The sequence below is a fragment of the Sinocyclocheilus grahami genome, unplaced genomic scaffold (genome assembly GCF_001515645.1).
Source record: "Sinocyclocheilus grahami isolate Dianchi unplaced genomic scaffold, SAMN03320097.WGS_v1.1 scaffold82.1, whole genome shotgun sequence".
Taxonomy (NCBI): Eukaryota; Metazoa; Chordata; class Actinopteri; order Cypriniformes; family Cyprinidae; genus Sinocyclocheilus; species Sinocyclocheilus grahami.
The window spans coordinates 1,864,373-1,878,676 of record NW_015505261.1 but is presented as its reverse complement, the minus strand read 5'-3'; the positions used below and the strand labels follow the sequence as shown (position 1 = coordinate 1,878,676).

The window sequence follows — 14,304 nt, the reverse complement described above, 5'->3', positions numbered from 1 at the left end:
ATGATAGACAGACAGATGATAGACATACAGACAGACAGACAGACAGACAGACAGACAGACAGACAGATAGATAGATAGATAGATAGATAGATAGATAGATAGATAGATAGATAGATAGATAGATAGATAGATAGATAGATAGATAGATAGATAGCCTATTTTATGTATAAAGTTGGAGTGAAGTGACCAAACTTCTGAAAACCCACTAAATTTAGAGCGAGAACACACGGCATCTTTAAAGATCATTCGCTGTCAGTGGCACAAGGACACTGAACTCACTGCATGATTACTATGTAGCTGACCAGAAAATTGTCCCAGATGCCCTTGCATTATGGTGAACCAGATGAAATGGCTCTACTTTGAGAATGTGCTGGGATGTTCTCGAGTGAAAACGAATAAGAGGGGTTGTTTCCTCATGCGCTGATACTCTCTGCAATGCTGGGAATTTGATCTGCTCCGTTAAAAGACATTTTTCTAAGTTTCCACAATCTGTCAGAGATATATCTGACAGTTTGTGTTCACATTTAGTCAGTATTTCTTCAGAACTGATGTCTTGCTTGTATATATCCAGCAGGGTATGTATAATTGTGCAATACATTGCACAACAATATTAGATCATTCTGAAAAGGAAGTCCATCGCACTCATTTCCAGATTAATTTTTCATTTCTAAAATCAACTGGCAATTACACCGAGTTCATCTGAGTTCCTTGGACGCTGTCCAGTTCGCGTGTAATGAACCTCTGTGGGGCCATCAGAGCTTCAGATGTGGTTGATAGTGGAAGGACATCTCTTAGTTTGACTAAATTCACAGCTGCACAATGTGGGCCAGGAAATTCTCTATTAGCTTTTTAAATCTTTCTGTGGGCCTGTGGAAAACATACTATAATCTAATCCACCCGTGTGGTTTTGTAAATGTAATTAGAGCAGCCGCTGCTTGAGGTCGGCGAGCTTGATTCTGGAGGTCCAAAGCTCATCTGCTCAGCTAACCACAGGCCTAGTTGCTACAGACAGCAAAACAGCAAACAAATGAAGTAGTAATTATGACTGGCATGACCTTTAATTTACAGATTAATGAAAATCTATTAAAAGAGGTATTTTGAAACCGATGTAAAAGCCTCTCACATAAATATATGGCTGGCAAAAAAAAATACAAACACGCTCTGAGCTGCCAGTTTGACAGAATGACAATGCTCACATCCCTGTGCTCAGGCGGTCTTTGCATCAGGAGCAGAATTAGATATCGTTCAGTCCACTCTATCAGCCCTTTCCAATAGCTGCGCTGAGCCAAATACTCCCCTGACAGCCAACTCACATGTGCTTTGTGGACAGGGGACAATTGTCCTTTTGTCCTCGTGCATGGACTGCCTGGTTCTGGCTCCTGTTTTAGAAACTACTATTTTGTGTTCTCTTTCTGGTTTGGCCTAGAAACGTTCTTCTTTAGAGATATTTGGTGATAAAATGCAAGGTTGCTTCGTCCTGTAGCTGTATACTTTGATTAGGCAGGATAATTTGTTGTTTGTTTTTCAAATGAAGAGCCCCTCCTATTCTCTCCAACTCACTCAACACAGATTGCGATGAAAGGAGGGAATAATCAAAGAGTTAGTGGCGGAGGTGGTAAAGATTGACGAGGGGGAGGCTAGTTTGTTTTACCTCATGCTGATAACATTTTCTCAAACAGATCAACCAGATTCATGGGAATTTATAGCTGCATGAAATTGCAAGAGGAATGTTTTGAAAGGAGATATAGACATACACTGTCATAAACACTAATTCAGAAATTAATTTCTGATTCTATGACACCATATGTTATGTGAAGCTTATCATTTAACATCTGTGTTGGCAATAAACTGGCAGATTATAGTTACAGTATCTAATGAATGTGGTGTTGTGATGGGTAAAGGGGGCTGGCCAGGTTACCAAAATTTAGCATGTTTGAGACCCATAAGCTCGATGACCCATCGCTGCTGTGTAACCCCAGGTTGTTCCAGAAGGATTGTCCCTGTAATAAGCGTACGGTAAGTCATTTCGGATAAACGGATGTCTGCCAAAATGACTACTTGTTTCCAAGGCATTCATTAAAAGGAGGGATGGGAAATAAGACATAACCGACAGCAGTGTGAACTTACGTTGTGCTCTGGCTACAAAACTTGATTAGTTCAAAACAAATAAACAGTTGTAGATTGTTGATTGACTGATTCTGTAAGAAAGAAAATGGGATCTAATATCTAATTTGCTTTCTAAGGGTGGTCCATAATCATTTTAAAGCTAAACTTTTACTATATGTGAACTGACAAAGGTTATAGTAGTTTAGAGATTTGCAAGATACATAACTGACGGACTGACTAAATAAATGAATGAATGATGTTTTCAACAAACCACTTAATGATTTTATATATATTTAATCTTAGTTTCAAAAGGCTTGAAGTTTGAAGGTTTTATAGGCCTTACAGAAAACCATAGGGCCTACAGTTAAATGGCTTTACAAACCCGGGGAATAACCACTTAATTTCCCAGCTTGCCATTGCCCATCCAATTTCTTCCAATTCCCTCTTCATTCAAATTCAGCCTCCTGTGGAGTGTGGCCAATTCGATTAGAAGGTAGCGATTTTTGATGCATTTAGCAGCTCATTTTTGACTAATTTGTAGTCTTATATTTTGGTAACTAAAACGTTGTTTCAAAACACCCCCTTAATTTGCACCTAGATTTGTGAATGACTAAACAGTTTCTCTTGCTTTTTACGCATTGCGCAGTGCACTTTACGCATTGATTCAGCGAGGCACCTAAAAATATCGTTCTCCAGAGCCGGATCAAAGCCGGGGTCAGCTCCTCCGTGAATCCCGCCCTACCGTTTAGCCTAAATAAACCGAAAGGAGGGGCTTGTGGGCGACAGAGAGTAGCGAAGGGTCCCGTGGTGAGCGCTGCAGAGCCGCGTAGTGTGTGTCAGGTTTCATTCTGAGAGAGACTCAAGCGCGCAGCAGTCGGACAAACCCGTCAAATGGCACGACCGAAGCACACAGACTCCCACTAGAGCCGGAGCTCACTCAACCTGAACCATTATCTCCATGCGCTTGAATGAGCAGCCTGCCTCAGTTGAGGGCGTTTTGAAGATTAATATTTTCACGTGAAAAGCGATTTAATTGCCTGAAAGGAGAACTTTAATCGGTTTATTTGAGCACGTTCAGTGGTGGATAAACATCATATAGCCTGCATAAGTCTCACAGACATGGAGGACATGAAATTGCGAGTATCACCTCAGTCCAGTCTGGAGAGGACCTGCGTTCAGCATCCCTGCCAAAAGCGCCTTTTGACGAACTGGAAGGACGTGTGTGCAGTCTGCGTGTGTTTGATCTCGTTTGGAGTTTGTGTGTTGCTCTACCTGAGGACGTCAGATCTGCAGTCCAGGGTGCTCAGTTTGGAAAAGGACAGAGACCCCCGTATCTCCAGTTGGATCTCTCTGGAACAGGTGGAGCCTGTCCTGTGGAGTCGACTGGATCAGATATTAGAGGAGGTGAGCGGTGACTTTTATTCTCCAGACGTTTGTCTGTGCTTGTAATAATATCTAGTCATACATATACAAGCTATTTGCTTGAGTCATGAGTGCGAGGACAGAGTGAAAGAGATGTTCTTCATGTTGTCCCACCTTGTTGAAGTCTCAACGAGAGGTTAGAAGCGCGCTGTTTCGGTATTTCAATGAACAGAGAGACTTTCGAGGTAGAAGATGGTGTTTATATATGTTTTTATAATAATATATATAAGATATATAATATGTTTTTTCTGGAACTACGTTCATGTGTGTTAAAATATGAATTTGAAGGCGGATAAATTGACGACCAAATCAAATGTTTTCTTGGGCTTTTGTTTAGTTCAGTTTCTTAATTATTATTTGGTGTTATTTTATTCCTTTGTTTGTACTGCGTTTATTGCTCCTTTTTCTCCTTTTTATCTCAGTCACTCCTTTTTAAAGATAAAACGCAAAAAACTAATTACTACTTTCTTTTTTAGTTTATCTGACAGAGAAAATAACTTTTATATTGACTTTAAATAAACGTACCCCTTAATATTAACATTTGACCCAATAAATGTCATTCGCCGTCACACATAAGTGATAAATAATTAAATCCTGATTAATTAATTAAGTTTAGTATGTATTATAGCTCTTCAAATGCCATCTTTTACATGGCTCAAATTTTTCACATCCTCTTTAGCATTGCTCTAGAATGAGTGTCTATAAATAACACAATCATATTGCCAAAATTTCCTGCTGCCATTTTGACACATCCGTTAGTGTAGTTGTCTTAATAAAAGTGCACATAATTGATGTGATCCAGTAGATGCCCCCCTATTATCCACATTAGGCTGACTGAATTTCAAGCGAAGTCTGTTCAGCTACTGAAAGCTGTGACTGTTGTTGTTTAGCAAAACTATTATTTGCAGCATGCAAGACCTGCTGAACACATTGTGTCACCATACGACCACCTGTTTTACATCAATAATCAAGCAGTAAGGGCTCTAGCCAACTTAAGTGACGGCCGAGCACTGCGTCTGTGTAGAATAGGATTGAGCTTGAAGTGGTGAGGTGGAGAAAAGCGAGATATATATACACAGTACTTGCCTGCGGCCGTGGTCCCTTCATACTGGCCTCTGGTGGTTCCTCACCTAGCTGCAAGTAAAATATTTGAGGTGTTAAAAGTATCTTGGGTAGAATTTTAGTCAGGGAAACTCACTATCTGTGGTTTATAAAGTAATAGAGTCTGAAGAGGATGATGGAGGTGAATATTTAGTGTGTTAATGAGAGTACGCCAACTGGAGTAGAGGCAGCCAAGTGTGGGTCAATCTGAGGCTGAGTGTGATTACAGTATCTGAGTAATGTTGAGTCATTTACAGGTGGATCTCCCTGAAATCTGTCAAGAACATATCCAGTGCATAAAAATATGAATTTGATTTGCTTATTAGAAAATAGGCACCTTTCAGGCATTTTAACATGCAAAAACCAGATAAAGAATTACAGTATTATTGTAATGAGAATGTAATGAGAGTCGTCCTTCAGAATAATGGCAATTACTACTAGTAAAATGTCCACATGCATTACAGTAATGAGAGTTTTGGGGGAAATGTGCTTAATTGTAGTGAAAAACATGCTAAAATAGGTTTCAGTTTTGTTTAATACTGATGGGCCTTTGAAAAGCATCTGAAATGTTTATCTCAGGGGTATTCTGTTATCAAGGGCAGATGTTTCTCATAGACATATTGACAACCAACGTTTCAGCATCACCATAAAATTGCATGTATATGTCTCCATTAAAGCTGTATACAAAGTATACATCGGAAGTGCCTGTTGAAGGTTAGAATGGTGCTGATTTCACAATTTATAACAGAACGTGCCTTTAGGGGTGTAATCAAGATCTGTTAAGGGGGAACGTAGCTAAACGCGAGTGAGCGAGTAGAGAGAGAGAGAGAATGAAAGAAATGGAAAGAGCGATAGCGTTTGGTCTGCAGGCGCAAAGTCTGGGGGTCTTAGTAGTAATCGGACATTGGAATTGTAAAACGTGTCATCCTTTCAAAATAGATTGTTAAAACCAGATCAAATACTGGGCATCGAGTTACCATTAAAGCTGGGAGGCAGAGCATGTCACCTCCCTCCCAACCTATCCCTGCAAACCCTGGGGCATCAGCTGTCTCATGCCATTACCGCAACCTTACCATTTACATCACGTCATCTTAAAATCAGCATGAAACATGTTCGCAAACCATTACACTGCCATAGAAGAACCATTTTTGGTTCCCCAAAGAACCTTTCAGCAAACAATTCTTAAATAAACCATTTTTCTTTCTTAGTGTAAAGAACATTTCAATGATTTAAAGACCCTTTTTTCCACTATAAAGAACCTTTGGTCCAATGGAAAGGTTCCATGGATGTTATAGAACCATATATTTCACTAAAGACGCTTTGTTTTTAAGAGTGTAATCATCTTCAAGTTTTAATGAGGTATTTTATGAGAAAAAAATGAAGGACAGGACGTGATGTAGAATTGACTGGATTGTAAAAAGTGAGTGTTGAATGCCAAAATAAAGCCAGATGGTTGAAAAAAAATCTTCATCACATCAGCCGAAAAGGAGAGTCATTTCAGAAGCGTCCAAGTTATTACTTTTTGATGAAAGATTACAAAAACAAACTTTTTTTTCTCTCGTTGGAATAACATGCACAGATGAATCGTGCACAATAAGACCAGAGGTGCGTATTAAGAAAGCAAACAGGGTCATTGTTGATTTAATGTTGACTTTAAGAACACCTTTATTCGAGCATAAAGGAACACACCCTACCAGAATGAAATGCTTCAGTAACTTAATGTGCTTCAAAATGAAAGCTAAGTCTTTGCTGCTTTAAATCTTGTTCAAGGTGCTTCCCGTCAATGTAACTCTTCATGCTTACTTTTCATCACTGGTTATTGTTTGCTCAATGTGACTCTGCATTATTGCTTATGAGAGCTTTTAGATTTAAGTGAAATGGGGTTTTGGATGCACTTTTTCATGGTTTGATGTAAAAAAATTGAAAATGCTTAGAATATATTTTAAAGAAACATTTTATTTGGGAATGCAGCACTGGAAAATCATGAGTTAAAGCTCTGGCAAACCCTGCAGCGTGTGCATTATCTCTGGACATCGTTTCTGTGGAAAAGCAGTTTACGCACAGCACAGGTTCCCTCCAAATTGTAATGCATTTTCCACGGCTTCTGTGCTCGTGGAACAACTGTCTGTTGGTTAAACCTGCTGTCACACGTACAGTATATTTTCATTTTAGCATTCTTTAGGTTTTCCTTTTCTTCTTAACCTCCATTAGCTCTTTCTGTTTTACAATATCTGTAGAGCTGCCCAGTTCAGTAGTATGGAAAAACTGCTACAATAGCTTGTAGTGTCTGAGAGCGGTTTGAGTGAAGACTTCTCCAGCTGGGAAGAGGGTTTGCCAGTATCAACCAAATAAAGCCCTGGAACGATCCATGGTTAATATAAACTGGGGCAAGAAAAATGTCCGATAGCAGCCTCAGAATTATTTAGCCTCAGTCAGTGTTTCAATATTAGAGGAGAGGCATGACCTGTAGTACCACAATGCAGACGCCTGACAAACTTTACAATTCAGTCATTAATGTAGCCAGTCAATGATTGTTCAACCAGTGAAATGGCACTGCACACAGTGGGTATGTCTGTTATAGCTGCGGTTTTGTAAGCTTGGGCTAAAAATACGGTAGTAGCTCTGTTTAATGTCTCTTTTATGGAAATTTCATTTTTTTTAAAGAGCACAAACTGTTCTTTAAATCCTGTTCATCTATATAGTGTTCACTTTGATAGCTATTAGTTTTAATAAAATATTAATAATAATGTTTTCATATGTTTTTAAATGCAATTTATTTCTGTGATGGTAAAGCCGAATTTTCAGCATTTTCAGAATTTTTAGTTATTAATATTGTACAATATTACTGTTTTACTTGTGATAAATAAATGCAGCCTTGGTGAGCATAAGAGACTTCTTTCAAATGTTAGCAACCCAAACTTTTGTATATTCTTGGTTAATTCTTGGTTAAAACTTCAGTGAATGTGTGGGAAATGTTTGCATGAATAACAAAAAAAGACTAACAAACTAACAAACCCAACTACAGTAGATTTTTTTATTATACCTTACATACAATGTGGTCGATTTCTGCACGGCTGACTTCAAATGTCCTGTTTGTTTATTTCCAGAAATTAGCAGCACGTCTGCCGAAGATCCGGGCGGCTCGGGATGCACCTCACAGCTGCATCTGTCCACCAGGTACTTCTGTTAACCCCATTCATCCACAGCTCACCCCTCCTCGATCTCTACACACCTGTGATAGTGTGCTCCGCCTGTCACGTCTGATATGCAGTTGAATGTTTGTTGCGTTTAAGCCTTTTGAGCTTTCCTTCCACGAAACAGTCTTTTGTCTGCAGGTATGTGAAGAGATGCTATTGTTGCCAGGATAGAGATGTGATCGACTAGATCTCATTTCCCATGTAATGTAAATGAGTGAAAAGAGCCTCCTCTCCCCGACCCGGTCACTGGTGCCCTCGGGCTGGCATTGCTGTGGTGACAGGTGCAGTTGTATTTTCGGGCGCTGTTGGCAGTCATTGCTTTCGCTTTGTGTTGAGCGGGTCGTGATGCAAGCCGGAGTGTTGGGATGGCGTCATCTGGCCATTCCTGAGCGCAGGGAACAGTCAACAAGGTTCACAGAGTATGACTAACAAGTCACATCTGTATGTCTAACAGGGCTTGTTAACTCTTTGGGGGTTCAATAAAAAAAAAAAAGATAAATTAAATATATTAAGAATTTATAGTAAGTATATAATACATTTATTTATACAGTTGAACAATATTATAGAATATTAATGATTAAATATCTAAACATATTTTTGAAATGTACAAATTAGATTGTGTGTTTGTGTGTATATATAATATTAAATGAAAGTGGTATTAATATTAAAGAGGTCCTATTATGCTCTTTTACAAAGTCTTGATTTTGTTTTGGGGGTGTACTAGAACAGGCTCTCATACTAGGTTGCTTGAAAAACTCATTCTTTTTCACATATTTTACATTATTACAACACCTCTCTCCTCAGTCTGGCATGAACTGTATCAAATGAAGGCCCACCTTCTGAAATACGAAATGTGCTGTGATTGCTTAGCTGGGCCAGTGTGTGTTGTGATTGGCAGCACTCGGTGCCTGGTTGGAAAATGTCATGCCCCTTGCCATAGCCACCTGCGAGCTTCAGTGTAAATATTGCTCAAAATCAAATAAATTTGAGCGCGATTTAAACCCTGATGATTGTAACCACTCTAAGTTTGTCTGCCTTGGGAAAGCTAGCGTATCTCCGACATAGTGATAACACTCGTTGCCTTCTCTAGTGCAGCTCAACCAGGTCTCGTCCCATTCATCAATCTTTGTGATATCACAAATCCCGGAAAATATGCGTTGCAGTCCAAACGAGTCGTTCGTTGTAGTTTTGGAGAAGTGATTTCTGTTAAATAAAATATCTCCGCAGCTCAACCAGGTCTCGTCCCATTCATCAATCTTTGTGATATCACAAATCCCAGAAAATATGCATTGTAGTCCAAACGAGTCGTTCGTTGTAGTTTTAGAAAAGTGATTTCTGTTAAATAAAATATCTCCCTTTGAAGTGGACTTTAAGCTTTGTAACTTTGCAGATAATTTTTATGCTCAAACAGCAACATTACAGACTAACTAAAGTTGAAAAAGCGAAAAAGCATAATAAGACCCCTTTAAATAATGATAAATTATATAAAATAATTTATACAATGAATACTATTTTAGAATATTAAATATCAAAAAATTTAAATGTATAAATTAGATTGTGTGTGTTTGTACATATTAGTGCTGTCAAACGATTAATCATGATTAATCACATCCCAAATAAAATATTTTGTTTACATAATATATGAGTGGGTACTGTGTATATTTATTATGTATATATAAATACAAACACATGCATGTATATATTTAAGAAAAACATGTTCTGTTTATATATTAAATATATTTATATATAATTTGAAATATAATAATATAAATATATAAATGTATATACATGTAAATATTTTCAAAATGCATATTGTATGTGTGAGTATTTATATATACATAATAAATATACAAAGTACACACATATAGTATGTAAACAAAAACTTTTATTTTGGATGTGATTAATCGCGATTAATCATTTGACAGCACTAATATATATATATAATATTAAATAAAAATGGTATAAATATTAAATAATAATAAATCAATAATACATTATATAAAATTATTTATACAATTGAATAATATTATAGTTTTAAATATCTAAACAAGCAAACAAGCATTTTGAAATGTATAAATTAGATTGTGTGTTTTTGTGTTTATATATATATATATATATATATATATATATATATGTGTGTGTGTGTGTGTGTGTGTCTGTATAATAATAATAAATAAAAATTGTTTAAATATTAAATAATAATAAATTACACACACATACAGTATATATTAAATTGCCCTCAATTCTAATAGTCTTTCACTTTTTCTACTAACAGCGAAGCTTAATATATATATATATATATGTGTGTGTGTGTGTGTGTGTATAATAATAATAAATAAAAATTGTTTAAATATTAAATAATAATAAATTACACACACATACAGTATATATTAAATTGCCCTAAATTCTAATAGTCTTTCACTTTTTCTACTAACAGCGAAGCTTAGCAGCTACATTTTAACTTGCTTCCCTAACATAACCTCCAGATGTCAGCCATTATACAACCTCTTGTGTTATAGCCTGTGCTTGTGTGTGTGTGTGTGTGTGTGTGTGAATTTACACATCTCTGAGAACCATGCCAGATGGTACAGACATCTCCTTGTTAATTAGGCTAGTCAGTACTAGTCATTGTTGTGTTAACTGAGTGGGAAGTGACTTCAGACAGCGTAGTGAAACCAGTTTAAGATGGACCTGTCTTGGATAGGCACTTTCGAACCAGGTGTGGGGACCATTTAACAGCAGGCATTCCAGATAATGGCCGTGTTGGTTGTTTATTGCTGTGCCGTGGGAGAGTGTCTGATCTCGCAATACAGTCTGTTTCAACCATTTGATGTAAACCAGGCAAAATATCAGCATAAAACATGTCCATTGACGGTAGATACAGTACAGTTTGTATACATTGTGCAGGTTTTTTATTATGTATGCGTATAAATACTATGTGTATGTAAGGAAGTGTCCGCATATATGTTGTTCACCATGTCGCCAGCTGCGCTTGTCAATCATTCCAGCATGCAGTGTTCAGATGGCTTCCATTCCATTGTTTATTTTGAGTGCTCAGCGGTGGGTAGTAGTCTGTGACTCCTTCATCAAACGCACAGACTCGCTTGTATACGTATAGCATTGATTTAATGTTTGAGCTACAGTTGAGGTGTAATAACTTTTCTATCCACAAAGGTGTAGTTGTACGAACACATCAACAAAATAGTGCTTTGGCGTATAGTTAGCGCTTCCTCTTCCAAGTTCATAAAGAATGGTTTGTGAATGTCATGTGCAGCTCAGCCCAAGGACAGTATATTATTATTCTTGGCTTGGCATGTTTTAGCGAAGATGATGTGTGGTGTGACTGTCTGTGAGAGTATACCTGGTGGTTTTATACACAGTTTGTTTTTTAATTCTGTGTTTTATCCAAGCCTGTTCCTCTTGCAGTGCTACTATGCTCTGGCATATGGGCTTGGGGAATGTTTCAACAAATCCAACTGAGTTTATTTTTTCTGATTTTGCGAATCCCAAGGGGCTTCAGAGGTTAAGTTCACTCAACTCGTGTTTAAAAACCCATTTGGCTCATTCTCATTCACTCGGAACTCCTCCAAGATTTGTTTTTATTAACAAAGTCAGCGTCGGTTCATACACGCAACTGTTTACCCTCCAGCGCTGCACATTTCAGCACTAAAGCAGTAACAGTGCCACACATTCTTACTGTGAAGAAAGCTATTCACCATCTCAGAGTCATCTTTACATTGCAGGTATGAATAAACCTGTGTGGATTATAGGGCTGCATGATATTGGAAACAACCGAAATTGTGATGTTTTGTTTTTCTGCAATATGTTGCCATAAAAAACTACAGGAATTTTTATCAGGTGATTTAAATAGCTGTGTTTGGGGGGGGGGGTCAATCTAGGATAATTGAGGTGTGCATCTGCATAGAAAATACAAATAACTGTTACCCTCCCCCTTTCTTTTTTTTCATTTTGTTTCTTTTCTTTCTTTCTTTCTTTCTTTCTTTCTTTCTTTCTTTCTTTCTTTCTTTCTTTCTTTCTTTCTTTCTTTCTTTCTTTCTTTCTTTCCTTACACCCTTTGATGCATGATTTGGGGAAAATAAAATAAAATAAAAATTCACATTCCAAAAAACCTTGACATTGAAAATGTTACATAAATATTAAAATATTAAACAACTTAAGAAATACATTGTAATAATACTATTGCACTGTATTTCATAAATAATTGTATTTTATTGTAAAACTATAAAAGTACATTAATATTTGTGTCTAAATTTCAAACATCTAGCTTTTATTTAGGCTGTTTGCTGGAAAGTAAACAAAGGTTTTCGAGTGAAATGCAGCACTGTGTTCATTTACACGCTTACAGCTCATGATACAGTGTTAAGTGACTGGTCATACAATCAATTTTATTTTAATATATCATGCAACCTTAGCTGTTAGAATATTTGTCACATTACGATTTTTAATGTCTTATTATACTGATAATCTTATAAAATGTTTACGTAAATTCCCCTCACTTGAAATGTTTCTATAGAATAAATGCTCTGATGGTGTATGTTTTCATTAATAATTTAAACTTTGATTTTTTTTTAACCATCATGAGAATCCTAATAGACAGATGTAAACACGGCAGGTTGCGTGACATGAACAAGCAAGGTAAAAGAAAATATGGTCCAGATAACATTAATACGGGTTCACTTGCAGCGAGGATAAAAATTATCTATGCGACCACAGCATGTTTTGTGTGGTGATTTATTAGCTGCCAAGAGCATGAAACCATTGAAAAGACATTTAGAAACCAAACACTCAAACAAACCAGCTGAAATGACCTTAATACTTTAATAAATATTTAAGTAAATTTCAGTCTTTGATTTAGTTTATTTCTGTACGATAAACAGTTTTTTGGTTGTTGAGTCGCCGCTTGGTAAAACCAGTTAAGCACCACTAGTTTTTTGGTAAATTTTCAGCGTGTGTGTTGTTTAGTTATGACCTTCTGAACAGATGTGTATATGTAAACATCATTATTAAAAAAAATGTCATCCGTGGCTTATCGTAGATGGCTTGACGTGTGATAGTTCTGTTAACAGTGACTGAGGCAATGTCGCTATTCAGTCATCAGAGAAAACAAGAACGTAGAGTGTATACATAACGACAATGATTTATAGCTCCAAAAAATGTTTTTGGAAAGGCGTGTTTATCTGCCCAGCCTCTTCGCTGGTATCGAAGGGTCACGGTGACGTGAAAACCAAATGCACACGTCTCGAGGTGTGAATGAACTGTGTAGACAATTGTGGCATACTGATGGATATGATGCTCTTTGTTCTAGCAGAGATTTGTAAAAATGATCCCGGAGGCGTTTACTGCCAACAGCTTTGTCAGTGTACAGGAAAACTCCCATGACAGTTAGATTGAATCCAGGCCCAAGCACCCAGAACACTCTTGAATCCACACATTGTTTCCCGAGAAGCTGAATGGCACTTTCTTGGACGAAGTAGTAGGAAACAGAGAGAAAGTAAGAGACAGCCACCCTCTCGGCTTCTATGTACCGCACACCCCCCATTGCTCTTATTTCTGAAAAACCAAAGAGCCGATTGCCTGAAGGATTTAATGTCTTTGTGACTAGATTCCGACCGCAGACCAGAATGGGTGGCTTTACTTGTGTCACCAGGGGTCGTAAGGGATTGAGTAAGAGGGCTATCTTTAAACGTGTGCATCACGGACACCTCTCTGTTGGTCTTCTGTTGGATTGTTTTGGGTGCCATAAAGAGCGGGACGATGGATTTCATTGCATGGGATTAATCACGAGTACAACAGGAAGGGTGAGAGGCCTCTAAAGCCCCAAGCTTCACTGCAGGAAGTGACATTTGGCAGTTTACCTGGATGCGGTCCGAAGAGAAGCCATATCTAGTGTGTGTAATCTGAGGTTGACTCTGGGAACTTTATGTATGACATATTTGCCATATTTAACATCCCCATCATCCCAAAATGCTCAACACAGCCAAGAGGAAAAGTATGTTGCTCTGAGTAATTGAGTTCTCAGTTATACTTCAATTAATTATCAACTCAAATGTTTTCCTAATATGACTTAGTAGAAACAAAAATAGACACAAATGAGGCTATTGTTGACAAACAGCAGGTGTACTATAAAATGCAAATGCCTAGTATAGCCAGAATTTGGTGAGAAATATTTGGGATCTTTTGATTGTGTACCTAGTATCTCAGCAAGTCTGAGCACAGTTTGAGACCTTGTTATGATATCTTCTGAAATTCTCAAGACCCTAGTGAGATGACTAGGGTATTTGCTCATTAGAGTCAGCCAAAAGTCTCTACATTTCAATTTCATTGAAATTACAGAGCTATTAAAGCAGTAGAATTTGTGGGAGAGACTGTTCACAACTCACTGAGGGTTGTACATAACCCAAAGCAAACCTTAAAAAGACTGGTTAAGTATTTCCATGTTTAATTGCTTTTAACTAAT

The 14,304-nt window shown here is 37.4% G+C and overlaps 1 protein-coding gene across 5 annotated transcripts in view; it reads left to right on the top strand.

Moving 5' to 3' along the window:
* Nucleotides 1-2,904: 2,904 nt before the first annotated feature.
* LOC107586491 (collagen alpha-1(XIII) chain-like) overlaps nucleotides 2,905-14,304 on the top strand; it is a 112,372-nt gene continuing 100,972 nt past the window's right edge. For all 5 annotated transcript variants that reach the window (XM_016273885.1, XM_016273884.1, XM_016273883.1 and 2 more), the window contains exons 1-2: nucleotides 2,905-3,510; nucleotides 7,737-7,814. In XM_016273885.1, the coding sequence (XP_016129371.1) occupies nucleotides 3,226-3,510; nucleotides 7,737-7,814 (363 nt within the window). In that variant the 5' untranslated portion in view covers nucleotides 2,905-3,225. The remainder of the gene's footprint in view (nucleotides 3,511-7,736; nucleotides 7,815-14,304) is intronic.